The sequence below is a fragment of the Microcebus murinus genome, chromosome 3 (assembly GCF_040939455.1).
Source record: "Microcebus murinus isolate Inina chromosome 3, M.murinus_Inina_mat1.0, whole genome shotgun sequence".
NCBI lineage: Eukaryota > Metazoa > Chordata > Mammalia > Primates > Cheirogaleidae > Microcebus > Microcebus murinus.
This window is the reverse complement of record NC_134106.1, coordinates 883,076-898,284: the sequence shown is the minus strand read 5'-3', so window position 1 is coordinate 898,284 and position 15,209 is coordinate 883,076. Positions and strand designations below refer to the sequence as shown.

The 15,209-nt window shown below is 53.0% G+C and overlaps 1 protein-coding gene across 2 annotated transcripts in view; it reads left to right on the top strand.

Annotated features, from left to right (window-relative positions):
- The window catches only part of PXDN (peroxidasin), a 92,151-nt gene that overhangs the window by 37,274 nt on the left and 39,668 nt on the right, over window positions 1-15,209 (top strand). Inside the window, exons 2-4 of one of the 2 annotated variants that reach the window (XM_076000512.1) lie at window positions 6,486-6,557; window positions 7,718-7,789; window positions 12,631-12,702. In XM_076000512.1, coding sequence (XP_075856627.1) covers window positions 6,486-6,557; window positions 7,718-7,789; window positions 12,631-12,702 — 216 coding nt within the window. The remainder of the gene's footprint in view (window positions 1-6,485; window positions 6,558-7,717; window positions 7,790-12,630; window positions 12,703-15,209) is intronic. The other variant, XM_076000511.1, reaches the window with a different exon arrangement.

Below are 15,209 nucleotides of genomic sequence, written 5' to 3'. Positions count from 1 at the left end.
TGGCCAATTAATTTCTTTCTATTTATAGTAGAGACGGGGTCTTGCTCTTGCTCAGGCTGGTTTTGAACTCCTGACCTTGAGCAATCCGCCTGCCTCGGCCTCCCAAGAGCTAGGATTACAGGCGTGAGCCACCACGCCAGGCCTAAAAATCAGTATTATATAGAAGATTATAGTAGAATGAACTTTCTAAAAGGATCTTTAGTGATTACCTTTTTTATGCATAGTAACTTTTTTCATGACTACATTAAGCATATTCAGTAGTTTGTGCGTTTTATGTTGCTGTGATGGGCAATTAGGTTAAACCCTGGAGCTCCAAGCTCCTTTTTATTTCTAACCTCTAATTACCACTGTGGCTCTGCAATGAATTACTATTTTGATATTGAGTATAAACTTGCACTTTCCCGCTTCATTCCAAACTGCAGTTCTTGACGATTTCTTTTTTCCTTCCTGATAGGATTTTTGGTTCCCGTAAGATTTTGGAATAATGGAAACACTAAAAGCAAAATAACAAAACAAAAAACCCCACCCTAAACCTCCTTGCCTTAGAAATGCAGAGTTTGCCCGGCTTTTTAGGTATGAAGTGTGAGTGGGGCTGAGCTGTCCTTCCGTGGCTCTGGGTTGAAAGTCGTGTCTCAGTGTAACAGTCATTCCAGACTGTTCCGCAGACTTGCGAGGGCCATGTGGTCAGAGGGCCAGCTCTGCACGAAGGTGGGAAGGCTCCTCCCTGGAGTGCCAGGGCACGGGGGCCCTCGTGAACTGTCCCCGTGGGGCAGTTTTATGCAGAGAAAGACCCTGGTTGACGCTCGCTGTGTTGCCAGTTCTGCTGCTGAGACCGACCGAGTTTAGACGAATTGCCGAATCTTAGCTTCTGGATTCTTACTTGTCAAGTAAAGGAACTTCTTCCAACCTGCTTCTCATCCCCTCCGCCCCCCTAGCTGACTCCTCCGGGTGTCCCGACGTGCTCCTTGGCCGTTTCCGGGACATGGCCGGATGAGGTTGAAGTGGACCATGAAGCAACCTTGTCTTAGAATCGCCACTTCTGGGGCCCTTGACTGGTTCCCGGCACACGCCCAGGTTCTCCGTGTGGGCTCTGCCTGGTCCAGAGGTCCCCACCTGACAGGTGTTGCCGTAGTCCATGAAGGAATCCGCGAGGTCCCTTGGAATTGCAGGTGACGTCCAGGATGGACATTTAGAAAGTTTTGAGGTTTAGGAAGCGCTTCTCACACGCACACCCTGCCCCTCCCTGACCTGTTCACTGAGAGCCTGCTACCTGGAGCCTGGTGGTTTAGGTGCTGAGCTCTAGCAGGGACTGAGGACGGGCAGCTCAGCTCCCCGGTGGGCAGGGCGCAGTGCTGTCACCTGCTGTCCTGGTCCGGGGTCCTGGCTTCAGCAGAAGGGTCCCGATGCCCTGTCTGATGTCTGCTGTCAAGGTTCACGTGTAATCCTTCCATTTATGGGTGTCCCAGAACGTTCTAGAATCTGCCTCCATTCCCCCCTCATGCTTCATGGAGGGAGCGGCAAACGTTCCCTGCTTCTTGGGAGAGGTGGTGGCACCGGCTGCCAAGGGCAGGTGACCAGTGGCCCCGTCTGCAGCCAGCGGTGCCACGCGTGGGGGTGGGGCATCGCAGAGCCCTAGGGAGGGGCCCAGCGCAGTGTGTTTTTCTTTTTTTCTTTTTTTTGAGACACAGTAGTGCTTTGTTGCCCAGGCTAGAGTGAGTGCCGTGGCGTCAGCCTACCTCACAGCAACCTCAAACTCCTGGGCTCAAGCGATCCTCCTGCCTCAGCCTCCCGAGTAGCTGGGACTACAGGCATGCGCCACCATGCCTGGCTAATTTTTTGTATATATATTTTTAGTTGGCCGATTAATTTCTTTCTGTTTTTGGTAGAGACGGGGTCTTGCTCAGGCTGGTTTCGAACCCCTGACCTTGAGCGATCTGCCTGCCTCAGCCTTCCAGAGTGCCAGGATTACAGGCGTGAGCCACCGCGCCCGGCCTCAGTGCAGTGTTTTGAAATGCTCTTTAATTTTTAAAGTTCAAGGAATTCTTTTCCCCAGTTGGGATTTGTGGAAATATCTATTAATATTAATAATAAATAATAACGATTTGTCACATAACTGAGCTGTGCACAAATGTGTTATGCAGGGCGCGAATGGCCCCCACCGGCCTGTTCGCTGGGGTCAGGGGTTTTGTGTGCCCTGACGTGGGCCGACGCTGTTTCCCAAGTTGTAAGGGGGGCTGGCTCATGTTGCGCGCCTGGATTTAGGCACCGTCCAAGTGGGGAGTCCAGCGTGTCCAAATCGAACACGGCTCTCTGCTAGTGATGGGGAGTGGGCGCCGTCAGAGTGGAGAGTGCAGAAGGAATTAGCGAGTGTGTGTGTGCACGTGTGAGTCACTCCCGTGTCCACACACACACACACACACAGACACACACTGCGTGTCTGTGCCGTGTCCTCAGCACTGCTGAAGCACAGTGGCTTTCAGCCTTTACCTTGCTTCAGAACCACTGGGGGGCTGTAAGAGCCGTTGCTGGACCCACCCGAGTCTGATTCTGTAGACTGGGGGCCTGGACTGGCCACCTGACAAGCCCCCCGTGGCGCTGCCGCTGGTCCGGGACCCTCGAGACAGTGCTCAGGAGAATCACCCTGTGCGCCGTGGCAGTCTGCACGTGAGAATACACACACGTGAGGGTCCGCACACGTGAGACTCCGCACACGTGAGGATCCGCACACGTGAGAATACACACGTGAGAATCCGCACACGTGAGGATCCACACACGTGAGAATCGGCACACGTGAGAATCCGTACACGAGGGTCCGCCCACATGAGACTCCGCACACATGAGACTCCGCACACGTGAGACTCCGCACACGTGAGGATCCACACACGTGAGGGTCCGCACACGTGAGGATCCACACACGTGAGAATACACACATGCGAGGATCCACACATGTAAGAATCGGCACACGTGAGAATCCGTACACATGAGGATCCAAGCACGTGAGGATCCAAGCACGTGAGGGTCCGCGCACGTGAGGGTCCGCGCACGTGAGGATCCGCTCCTGCAGTTTTCTGTGTGCATTTGGGGCTCATATCTGAGCCGACCGCCCGCGCCCTCTGTCTGCGCCATCTTGACTCCCGGGCGTGTCTCTGGGCTGGGGCCACGCAGACCCGAGGCCACGCAGACTCCGGAGGCCCCAGGAGTGCTGTGTGTGCCGCAGAGTCTGTGTTTTGAATCAGAGATGATGAAGAAACAGCTGCAGAATCGAATGGTGTGAGTCAGGAAAAGACTGCGAGTCTCCACTAAAGGCTGACTCAGGAGGTCTTTGCAATAATGGAAACAGTTCAGGGTTTTAGGAAACGTGGGCCAGGTTTTAGGTCAGCTGACCCCAGACACTCCCGCACGATGGTTTCTCTGTGGCAGCAGACGGCACATTTAAAAAAGTGCACACCCGCGAGGACGTCTGTCTGTGCACGCAGTGGGCGTGCACACCTGCGTGCCTCCTGCTTCCGGTTGGAGACTCCCTAGCGCTTTGCTTCCGAGTTCTCTTCCTTCTGAGATTCTCAGTGCGTTAAGTCAATGCAAGTTTTCAGTTCTGGGGTTTCATAGGATTTTTTTTAATCGCGCCATCGTCTCTGCTGAAATCCCCCCGTTGTTGAAGAGGGGACCCTCAGCCCTGCCTCCTTCTGGGTAGAAGTCTCTTTCCGGCCGTCTGGCCGAGCCGGGGTGGTGGGTGGCTGTTTGTGGACAGGCTGTGAAATCGCTTTAGCTTAGACCAGCGCTGCCGACAGAAACATGATGGGCCCCACGGATGCTACGATCATGTTAATTTTCTTACAGTTTCATTAGAAAATTAGAAATGGCTTAATGTTAATAATATTTTATTTAGCTCTTTATGTCAGACATAGTCATATTTCAGCATGTAACCAATCAGCGTAAAAGTTTATTAATGATACATTTAAATTCCACGTTTTTGAATGAGGCCTTTGGGGTCCGCTGTGCACCTCTCCATCCCGGCCACCTGCCAGGTGCTGAGAACCAGCTGTGCCCAGAGGTGACCGGACCAGACCGGACTGGACCGGATGGCACCTACCTCTCCACCACCGGAGGGTTTGGCGGCACCAGTTTCAGATTTGGGGAAGGATTTGCGCGTAACGAACACTTGTCCGGAACTTTCCCTGCAGTCTCCTCAGGTTCCATGTTTATGTGGCCAGTTCCTCGTCAGTTTGTTCTGTAGCTTCCAGAATATTCTGTCGTCGTCGTCTTCCTCTGTGGTCTGAGCGTGGGTTTGGGTGGGCAGACAGGAGTCGAGGACGAGTGTGTCCAGTCCGTCGTGTGTTCGGAGGGAAGCCCGGCGTCTGGGTGGCGTGAGCGCAGGAAGATTCCGGGGCGGGTTGGGGCTGCATCCTGGAGGGGGGGTGCGTTTCCCTAACGCTCAGTCGCTGTGTGAGCCCCATGTCCTCCTCCGCGTTGCGGGTAAGAGACCTGCTCTCCAGGCATTTGTGGTTTACACTGAAGTCTTAGCCAGTCAGAATTCCTTCCTTATGAATAGTTTATCTGTATTATTTTTTTTTTTTTTTATTTTGAGACAGAGTCTCACTCTGTTGCCCAGGCTAGAGTGCCGTGGCGTCAGCCTAGCTCACAGCAACCTCAATCTCCTGGGCTCAAGTGATCCTCCTGCCTCAGCCTCCTGAGTAGCTGGGACTACAGGCATGCGCCACCATGCCCGGCTAATTTTTTCTGTGTATTTTTTCATTTCTTTCTATTTTTAGCAGAGACAGGGTCTTGCTCTTGCTCAGGCTGGTTTCGAACTCCTGACCTTGAGCCATCCTCCCGCCTCGGCCTCCCAGAGTGCTGGGATTACAGGCGTGAGCCACCGCACCCGGCCCGTAGTTTACATATGGACGGATCCATCCTTAAAAATCTCCACCCCAGAAGGCTGCCTTCCCGCTGCGCCCTCCCCCACCTCGGCCCCCCGCTCTGCGCTTCCCTCAGCAGCTCCACGGGGAACCGTGAATCAAAATCTCCTTTATTTGAAGATAAACACATCGGAGTGGGAGGAGGGGGTTGTGGGGACAGTGTTGCCCGGCAACGGGGACGCGGAAGGAAGCCGACCAGGAGGGGGACAGGGCCGGGAGGACCCCGTTCACTGGCCGACCCCCCCACGCAGAACACAGTCAGCTTCAGGGACTCACGTGGTTTTCGAGAAGCCTCTTTGCGAACCGTAAACTAGAACGGTCACTGGCAGTGGGCAAATTGGCCCAAACCAGGTTCCTGAAAGGAGTGTAAGCATTTAAAGAGCTCGGCAAGTGCCCTGGGACACCCCGGTGGTCCTGTGTTAGCTCGAGTCCTTCCGTGCAGGCCTGACCTGCAGATGAGGCCACTCTCCGCTGCCCCGCGGTGGGGACTGCGTGGGGGGGGGGGCTCGGCCCAGAGCAGTTTCTGGACCGAGACAGAAGGGTTGGGCCTGAGGTGTGAGTAAGGAGGTGTGTTTTTATAAGAGTATTTGAGTTAAGGAAACGGGATTTCTGTTTATTTTCCAGTGGCTTTCGGTCTTGTTGCCTTTTTAGTTTTTAATTCTGGATGGACACGGGCCTTCTAAGGAGGGTGAAGTGGACGTCTCTGAGAATCCTCATTTCCCGCCTTGCTCTGACATCTGTCCTGCGCCTGGACTTGTGGGGGCCCCCAGGGCCTCCCCCCGGGGGCCCCCCACCTCCCCCCAGGTCCTCCTCCTGGTTCCCCCCCAGGACTCCCCCCCCCCAGGGCTCCCCTCCTGTGCTCTGGGCATCAGCCCCAGGCCTTTCTGCTCTGGGCCAGCCCAGATTCCATCTCTGTCGGGTCTAGCCTGCTCTCCCATCTCTCCCTGGCTGGTCAGAAAGCGTACATGTTTAGCAGTCTGCATTTAACTTAAAATACAATCTGTTTGGAACCATTTGGTTAAAACCCATAGATTAGGCATCCTGTTTTCCCAGTGTGCATGCCGCATTAGCGTGTGGTTGTGAGACCCTGTCTGCACGTCGATGAAATGACACTGCAGGTGGTGAGCTGTGAGCAAGCAGCCCAGCTCCAGCCCATGAGGTGGGTGGAGTGGACTCTAAGCGTTCACACGATTGCACAGGCGCTCTGACTCTTCCTGAGTGTGTGCAAGTCTCACCTGTGCTTATTGTCCTGAGAGTGACTGGCATTGACTTTTGGGTGGGTTGACCAAAGGTAGGATGCGTAGGTAGTTAATGCAGTTTTCATCTCCCTGTAGTGAGTGTTAAGTGAATTTCTATAACATGGCACCATCATTTTGTCAGTCGGATCAGCGTTCGAGTTCGTATCAGCCTGAGCGAAGAGAAGATTTATCCGAGGGGTGACCTCACCTTTTAAATTCTTTATCACCATTTTGAAACCGACTGTTGAAGAATAAATAAGAGCAAAGGAGTCATGATGTTTATAGATTTTTTTTTTTTTCACATATAAATGCATTTCTTCTTCTTTCACAGGGATCTTCGCTTTAACAGAATCAGGGAGATCCAACCTGGAGCCTTCCGGCGGCTGAGAAACTTGAACACACTGTAAGTCGGGGGAAAAAAAAGAAGTTTATTTGCTGTTTGCCCGTAAGTGGGTCTGTCAGCGGCGTGAGGGATGAGGGGGAAGGGGAGGAGGAAACGTGCACAGGGGCTGCTGGGCTGTGCACCTGCCTGCCCCACACCTGCCCGCCCGCCCCACACCTGCCCGCCCGCCCCACACCTGCCAGCCTACCCCACACCTGTCCACCCCGCCCCACACCTGCCTGCCCCGCCTTATACCTGCCTACCCGCCCGCCCCACACCTGTCACCCTCCACACACCTGTCCACCCACCACACACTTGCCCGCCCGCCCCACACCTGTCCACCTGCCCCACACCTGTCCACCTGCCACACACCTGTCCGCCTGCCCCACACCTGTCCACTGCAGACTGGGGACCACGCGGAAGGCTAGGCTCGCCCCTTGTCCTCATGTGGGTAACTCGCTTCTGCCTCCTGGGTCAGGCTGGCCTGTGAGCCCGTCACCTCTTGCGTCGCGAGGTTGGGCAGGACTGTGCTTCTGAGCACAGCGTGGACGCAGCCAGGGTCAGGCCGTGCAGGCCCACCCCAGTGCTCAGAGCCGGGGTGGTCTGAGGGGCCAGGGGGACTAGCATCCCCGTGGGCTGCACCAGACCTCGGGCTCTCTCCAGTACGTGCAGCCAGGTGGGGAGCTGGTTCCTCCTCCACACCTGCCCGGATATTTGGCCCAAGTGCAGGGCCACAGGGGGTGGAGAGGGGGCGACCAGCCACCTGTCCGCTGTGCTACCTGCAGCACAGCTGACCCGCCTGCTCTGCAGGTCGGGTCCTTGTCTGTGTGTAGGGACCATGCGTGGCTCCAGGACCCACCTCAGTGACGTGTCTAGACATCCTGCCTCCACGTGGGCCACGGTGCGGTCCAGAGCGGGAGGAAGGTGCAGAGCCTCCTTTGCACAGGAGAAGGAGTTGTTTCTCTGTTGTGGATAAAGGTGGAAAAACGTGGGCTGATACAGGCACTATGTGAGCAGCCGTGTGACCACAGGGGCTGAACACTGAGACCGCCGTGTTAGTGCAGCGTTTATGGAATGCCGACAGCGAACTCTGTAGCTTCACCGTCTTACGGCCTTTGCTAAGCTCCCGTAGCCCTTTGGAACCGTGTGTTTTAAATCCTTCCCGGTACTCTATCTCGCAGGCTCCTCAACAACAACCAGATCAGGAGGATTCCCGGCGGGGCCTTTGAGGACTTGGAGAATTTGAAATATCTGTAAGTTAACGACCAGTTCTTCAGCCCAAAAGCTTATGTCGCTAATTTTCAGATTATTTAAATACAGAACGAAATGTCCTGCTGTTATGAATTACCGTAAATGTATCCTCTAGAGAGGCTTTGTTTTCAGAAGGTGAGTGGAAGTTTGGCTGAGTTTCTTTAAATGGGCTCTCATCGCTGTGAAGTGCTACGTTACTGTAAAGTGACACGTTATGCTACAGTGTGCTACATTTTGTGATACTAAATGTAAATACTGAAATACATTTTGGTATTCAGTTACTAAGCCTTCAGGAGGAGAGGTTCAGTGAAGTTAAAATGCACAGTCACTGTGGGAGTAGCAGCCATGCCTCCAGCCGTGGGAGGTGACGGCTCGTTCAGTGTCCAGCACGGGCAGCTGGCCTGTGCTGTGCAGAGCATGCTCCAGCGTGACAGTCCCCAGGGCCATCCCAGCTCGGGAGAGACGCACATCACTCACCCCTGCGGATTGTCGCCAATTCCTGCAGATTTTCTTGTCTTCCTCCACTCTATTTTACTTCTTATTTTTTTGTAGTTCAATTTTATTTTACTTTAAAAAATTTATTTTAGTTTATTTATTAATGTTTAAACTTCTGCTTATTGATTCTTATTTTTATTATTTCACTTAAAAAATGTATTTTAGTTTATTTATTAATGTTTAACCTTTGCTTGTCGAAGTCGGTTTTGCAGTTTAGAAAATGAGTTCCCTGAGAAACAGGGGTGTTCTGTCCCACACGGGTGCTGGTTCCAAAACTGGAAAGATTCAGAATACTCATTCTTGCTCCTAGATAGAGCAAGATGTGTGTCATGCGCTTTGGGCCGGTTACTCTTACTTTTAGGACGCAGATAACTTTCCAAAGCAAGCCGTTTTTAATAAGGGATTCACATCAGTTGTTATTACTGGCGATTTATGTCATAACAACATCTTTTAAGATGTGTTGATTTTTTTTTTTTTTTTTTTTTGAGACAGAGTCTCGCTTTGTTGCCCAGGCTAGAGTGAGTGCCGTGGCGTCAGCCTAGCTCACAGCAACCTCAAACTCCTGGGCTCCAGTGATCCTTCTGCCTCAGCCTCCCGGGTAGCTGGGACTACAGGCATGCGCCACCATGCCCGGCTAATTTTTTCTATATATATATCAGTTGGCCAATTAATTTCTTTCTATTTATAGTAGAGACGGGGTCTCGCTCTTGCTCAGGCTGGTTTTGAACTCCTGACCTTGAGCAATCCGCCCGCCTCGGCCTCCCAAGAGCTAGGATTACAGGCGTGAGCCACCGCGCCCGGCCTTTTTTTTTTTAAGTCTTTCTAGTGTGTTTGCATATTCTGAAATCTGTTCTGATTTTAGCTGTATATCAGTGGTTCTGAATTACAGAGCTACCTTTAACTCTGTTTATTAAGATATGTTTTCCTCAGTGAAGATATTTGAAAGCATTATATATAAACACGTTTTCTCCATTATTTTTGGCATACTGTGCTAATTTTAAATTCTGTATGAACTTTACTAAGCCTGCTCCTGATTCTAAAAATGAGAGACAGGCCTGTTATTCTTTGAGTTTTTGTTTGTTTTTTTACCCTATTTTTTGGCATTTTAAGAACAGGGCAAATTCCAGAAGAAAGCTTTTTGTTTCCTGGAGAGTAGATTCAGTTGGCTGATAACCAGTGTGTGTGTGTGTGTGTTTGTGTGTGTGTGTGTGTATTTGTGTGTTTGTGTGGGTTTGTGTCTTATTTTATTTTTTTTGCTTTTGGCTCTGAATTACTAAGAGCAGTTTACTATATACTCTGAAGATATGTTCCATGTTAAGTAGTTTGGGATGTTCAGTTTTCACACGAGACATCTCTTTGCAGTCCAAGTGTCTCACTACAACCTTCCTCCCCGCTCTGCCACCGTGACACTTCCGTGGTGCCTGGCAGTGGGAGGCACAGGTGGGGGACTCAGCAGGCCGGGTGCGGGGAGACGGGTCCTGACGCAGAGCCAGGCTGGAGACCCGGGTGGGAGTGTCTGTGCGGAGAGAGGCCTGGGTGACCCCTTGACCCAGCTGTCGGCCCTCTCAGCGCCTGCTCTGAAGTGCTCAGATGTCCCTGCTGGGGTACGTTTTGATGCACGCCGATGTAGGGAACTTTGTAATAGTATAATTCAGACACTTAGGAATTCTCCTGAAGTTTATCGATTGTTTGGCCTTGTATATTTAGTTAGTCGGTACCAAAGTATAATTTTAGAAAGTTGAGCAGTTCTTATTTCTTGGAACCCCAGTTAATTGATCCATATTTTCCTAACAATGAAATTATTTATTAATTATTGAGATAAAGGCCAGGTGCGGTGGCTCACGCCTGTAATCCTAGCACTCTGGGAGGCGGAGGTGGGAGGATCGCTCAAGGTCAGGAGTTCGAAACCAGCCTAAGCAAGAGCGAGACCTTGTTTCTACTAAAAATAGAAAGAAATTAATTGACCAACTAAAAATATATGGAAAAAATTAGCCTGGCTATGGTGGCACATGCCTGTAGTCCTAGCTACTCAGTAGGCTGAGGCAGGAGGATCGCTTGAGCCCAGGAGTTGGAGGTTGCTGTGAGCTAGGCTGACGCCATGGTACTCTAGCCTGGGCAACAGAGTGAGACTGTCTCAAAAAAAAAAAAAATTATTGCGATATAATCGATACTCAAAGGTTATTTTTCTATTAGAAGATGATTAATAGCCAGCTATTCTTATAAAAACAAAGTATGTTCCAATGTCTTTATAAACATACATTCAGACATATTAATTTCACTCAGTTGTTTTATGTATTCTTTAAAAAGATCCCTTTAATTTTTTTTTTTTTTTTTTGAGACAGAGTCTCATTCTGTCACCTGGGCTAGAGTGCTGTGGCATCAGCCTCGCTCACAGCAACCTCAGACTCCTGGGCTCATGCGATCCTCCTGCCTCAGCCTCTCAAGTAGCTGGGACTACAGGCATGCACCACAATGCCTGGCTAAATTTTTCTATATGTTTTTTAGTTGTCCAGGTAATTTCTTTCTATTTTTAGTAGAGACAGGGTCTCGCTCTTGCTGAGGCTGGTCTCAAACTCATGACCTCAAATGATCCACCTGCCTTTGCCTCCCAGAGTGCTAGGATTACAGGTGTGAGCCACTGCACCTGGTCTACTCTAATTTTTTAAAAGTGCATGCAAAGCGATGTTCACTTTGATGTTTTGGTTCTGTTTTGTTAAGAAATGAGGACAAAACCATTGGGACTTGCCTTCTTAGAGGTGATAGTAGCTGTCACCTGAGTGGCAGTCACTGCTCACCAGGCTGTATTCCGAGAGCTTTTTACAGATTTATTTTGCAGAGAAGAATCTGGGCGCAGTAAGGTTGATATCTTATTCAAGGTCATAGAGGCAGGAAGTGGCGGTTCAAGGATTCAAACCCATGCAGCGGCAGAAGGAACCCCCTGCCAGGCCTCTGCTGTGGGCCACTGGGCTGCAGACTGCCGGGGTCCTGGTCGGTCCGTGTGGAGGCGTGTGATCTTCACGAGGTCCCCTCAGCAAATCTGCACGGAGGGAAGACGTGAGATCCCTTAGATGAATTGTAAGAACTAAAGGAAGCAGAGCAGGTCCTATTAGACTATTTCATGCATTAAACGTTATTAATTAACATACAGTAAAACACTTTGCTCTTGCGTAAGTGACGTAGGCAATATTACAAGCATGAAGGCAAAGCATACTGTTTGTTTAGCGGACTAGGTAGGTAAAACCCAGCCACTGAGTGATCAGTTGGAAGAGAAGTTTCTGCCTGAAGTGAGTGCAGGGAAGTGTGGACTCTGACTTACCTGCCCATCTGCGTCAGAGACGAAGCCAGGTGGACCCTTAGCAGGGCCGGGGCCGGCATCTCTGCATGGATCAGATGCCACCTCTGGCCCACGGCGTCGCGGGGGCCCCAGAGACCCACTGCCGTAGAGCCGTGTTTCCGAGACAGCCGGCTGAACTCAAGCCGTGTCCGAGATTCGTGGACCCCCTTGCACGACTCGGTGGCTGTGTTGGAAGAGCGATATTTTTGTTCATCCTCCATCATTTTAGGCTTTTTTCTTTAAAGGACCAGGCAGGGCACATCTGCGGTTCTGCAGCCGTGCGGTCTCTGCCCTGACCCCTCAGCTCTGACCCGGCACAGACGTGGTGCAGACCGTACCTAAAGCAGCGGGTGTGGTCATGTGGGCGTGGCCCCGCACAACTTCATTCGTGCACACCAAAATTTCAGTTGCATATACTTTTCGTGTGTCACAGAATAGGGTCCCTCCTTTGAAATTTTTAACCATTAAAAATGTAAAGACCTTGCTGAGCTTGCAAACTGTACAAAATCAGGTGGGGCGGGCCCGTTATGTGGCTCTTCTGGTATGCGTTTGTTCCTGCGGTTCTCTGAGGAGGGGACTCGGGGTGGTGAGTAATCAGGACATGCTCAGCCTCATGTCCTCTGCCCACGAAGCCCCCTGGGTATCGTAGAACTGCGTCAGCGTCAGGCACAGAATCTCAGAACCAATGCAGAATGCACGCCACGTCTGTGGGGAAGTGGTTTTCTTCAGGCGTTGAGGCAAGTGTGCTGTCAGCAATTATCGGCCATAGTCCACGAGTCTGAATTCCCTGATGGCACACAGCGCCGGTACGGCCACCTCTGGTTGGGACCCATGGCTTGGAGCCACGTGAGACAGACAGGAAGGGCAGCCCTGCCCGACTGCGGAAAGTTTGTTTGCATCCTAGAACAACCCGAAGTTTAAGAACGGTCCCCACGTGCAGGGTTAGCCCTTCTTCTCCGTGTGAAGCCGTGACCTCTCGTTTGTGTGCTAACGCTCCCCTGTTTCTTGTTTCAGCTATTTGTACAAGAATGAGATCCAGTCAATTGACAGGCAAGCGTTTCAGGGACTTGCCTCCTTAGAGCAACTGTAAGTGCCCCCCCTCGCGCTTCCGTCCTCGCCGCGCCGCCTCTCCGTGGGGAGCAGTGGACCGAGTTGGCCGTTTGCATGATGCATGTGTGCGCTAGCGGGTGCAGGGAGCAGGTGCATGACCCAGGACAGCACCCGTGGGCCGGGGGCTCCCCGTCTCCCGCCTCTCATCGGGCCGCCCACCATGCACCTGGGCAGACACCTGCGGGGTCTCCTCCAGGCAGCGCCAGGCCTGCGCCTGGATCATGGGACCCAGAGCAATAAGATCCATCCAGCGACTCCTGGTCGCAGTGTGAGGGGGGCAGACGTGCAAACAAGCTGAGCAAGTCACTTTCCTGGCGGAAGCACCCAGGGCACCCCGGGACAGGCAGGCTGTTGCATCCTGCACTATTTCCTGTCTGCGACCAAGCACGTGCAGTTTGCTTTCCTCGATTGCGATGTCGTTATTCTGGAGAAAACAACCACCTCTTATCCCGTGCAGTTCCAGTGGGTGTGTGCCGTGTGTAACTGGGTGTGCCTGTTCCTTTGGCCACATGTGACAGTCCTTTGCCGTGAGGCCGGACGTCATTTTTCAGTACGGAATCCCAGAAAGGGGCTTTTCTTGGTCTGTCTGCTCGGCCGGTCACGTTTCTCTCTGCAAGACGGTCCAGTTCCCCAGCAGGGAGCTTCAGGTTGTCACACGGTGTGGGGACACGGATGGAAACGGCTGTTGGCTGTGATGCAGCGTGGCGTGCCTTTGCCACAGCTGTGTGTGTTTTCCTGTTTCCTCGGTTCACCGGACACCGAGCTATCTTCTGAGGATGCATGGCAGAGCCGCTAGCGGGCGTGCCCCGGATCTGTGTGCTGGGGGGCCAGGTGCCCCCTCCCGTCCTGCACGTGTGTGTGCATTTGCTCAAGGGAGCGAGGCTTTCTGTGCCCGCCGTGCAGGGCACGGATGTCTGGGAAGACGTTGTCTGTCAGTGCTGTGTAGTCTCTGCTTCCCAGAGAACGGAACAGGAAGCGTTCAGAGCCACCTGCAGACACCCGGCGCAGGGAGTCCTCAGAGGAAGGAGCAAGTTCTTGCTCACGGGATGTTTTACGCAGTGGGGGAAATGCCATCGTGGCCGCAGACAGCCCTAGGGTCCTCCCTGAGGCCGGCAGTGCCACCTGGCTTCCCGCAGAGGTGAGCCGAGTGTTGTCTTTGAGGAAGGAAGGGGCCAAGTCCCAGGAGGAGCGGCAACTGGCGTCTGCGAATGGGCGAGTGGATTTTCTGCCCAGCAGTTCTGGTGGCTGCAGAGTGCCGGGGTCAGGCAGGCTGCTCCCACTTACCCAGGGCTAGGCGAGTCAGCGCCTCTGCTGCCGGGCTTTGGTTTCATTCTGTGAACGTCCGGTGCACCCAGGCGGCCGGGCCCCGCTCTGGGGAGGGCGCTGTCTAGGAAGGAGTTGCCGTGTCCACCACGAGCGCCCGTCACACATGCCCACCCATGTCTGCAAAGCTCGGTGTGTCTGGGGAGGGCGGCCTTTGCTGGATCTCTGCCAACTCCACCCCTCTCCCAGGGGACCCGGAGACCTGCCTCCTGGGCAGCCCGTGGCCTGCTGAGCAAACTCCGGTCCACAAAGGCTCCCATCAGAAGAGTCAGGGGATGTGGATTTGAATTCATCCATGGCCTCAGTGTACGTGGGGAGGTCCTCTGTCTTAGGTCCTCGGTTTCCTCAGCTGTTCAGGGAGGGCAGGTGACACCCAGGCAGCCGGGAGCCCCAGCCTTTCTGGGACCCTGCAGAGCCCTGGCGGTGACTTTCCTGGTGCCTTTCGAGGCAGATGCCCCATTCGGAGCCCAGCCCCTTCCTGGCCAGCTGTGCCATGCATGCATCTAGGTGGAGGCTTTTCAGAGGAACTGCTCTGAGCTGGGGCCTGTGGACCTGCTTTTCTTAATCTGGTTGGCTTCGCTCCTCCCTCCTGCTTTGCTCGGAGCTCGTCTCAGGTGCTGTAGGCACCCTGAGACTCAGAGACGCACTAGAGTGTCGCCCCAGGAGCTGGCCAGGGCAGGATGGGCCGCCAGCAGGGGAACCTCGGTGCCCCGGCGGTGACAGCAACCTGGAAAGGTGAATAGAAGTGGTCGCTGGGCAGGAGGTCTGAAAACACTCGCTTTCGTTTCGATTCATGGTAAAGACGGGAAACTGCGGTGCCGGTTCTGTCCCTGCCGTTGCTCTCTAGACGTGGTCCTTGGAAACGGGCGCTGACACGGCGGGGTCCTTCCTGGAGACCCCCCTCTTGCTGCGGCAGGGGGCCCCCAGAGAAGCCCACTTAGAAGGGCGACTTCTGCTGACTTGAGAGGAAAAGACACCCCACTTCACAAAGCGAGAACATTTGCTGTCAGGAAAATCAGAAAAACGAGTCACACCAAGGATGTGTAAATTTGGTGGACAGAAGGACACACTCACGTGGAAAGGAGTAGGAACCCAAGGGACCCTCCTCGAGACAGGGCGTCTTTCCTATATTAACCCAGTGCTCTCTAAAAGTCGTTTCT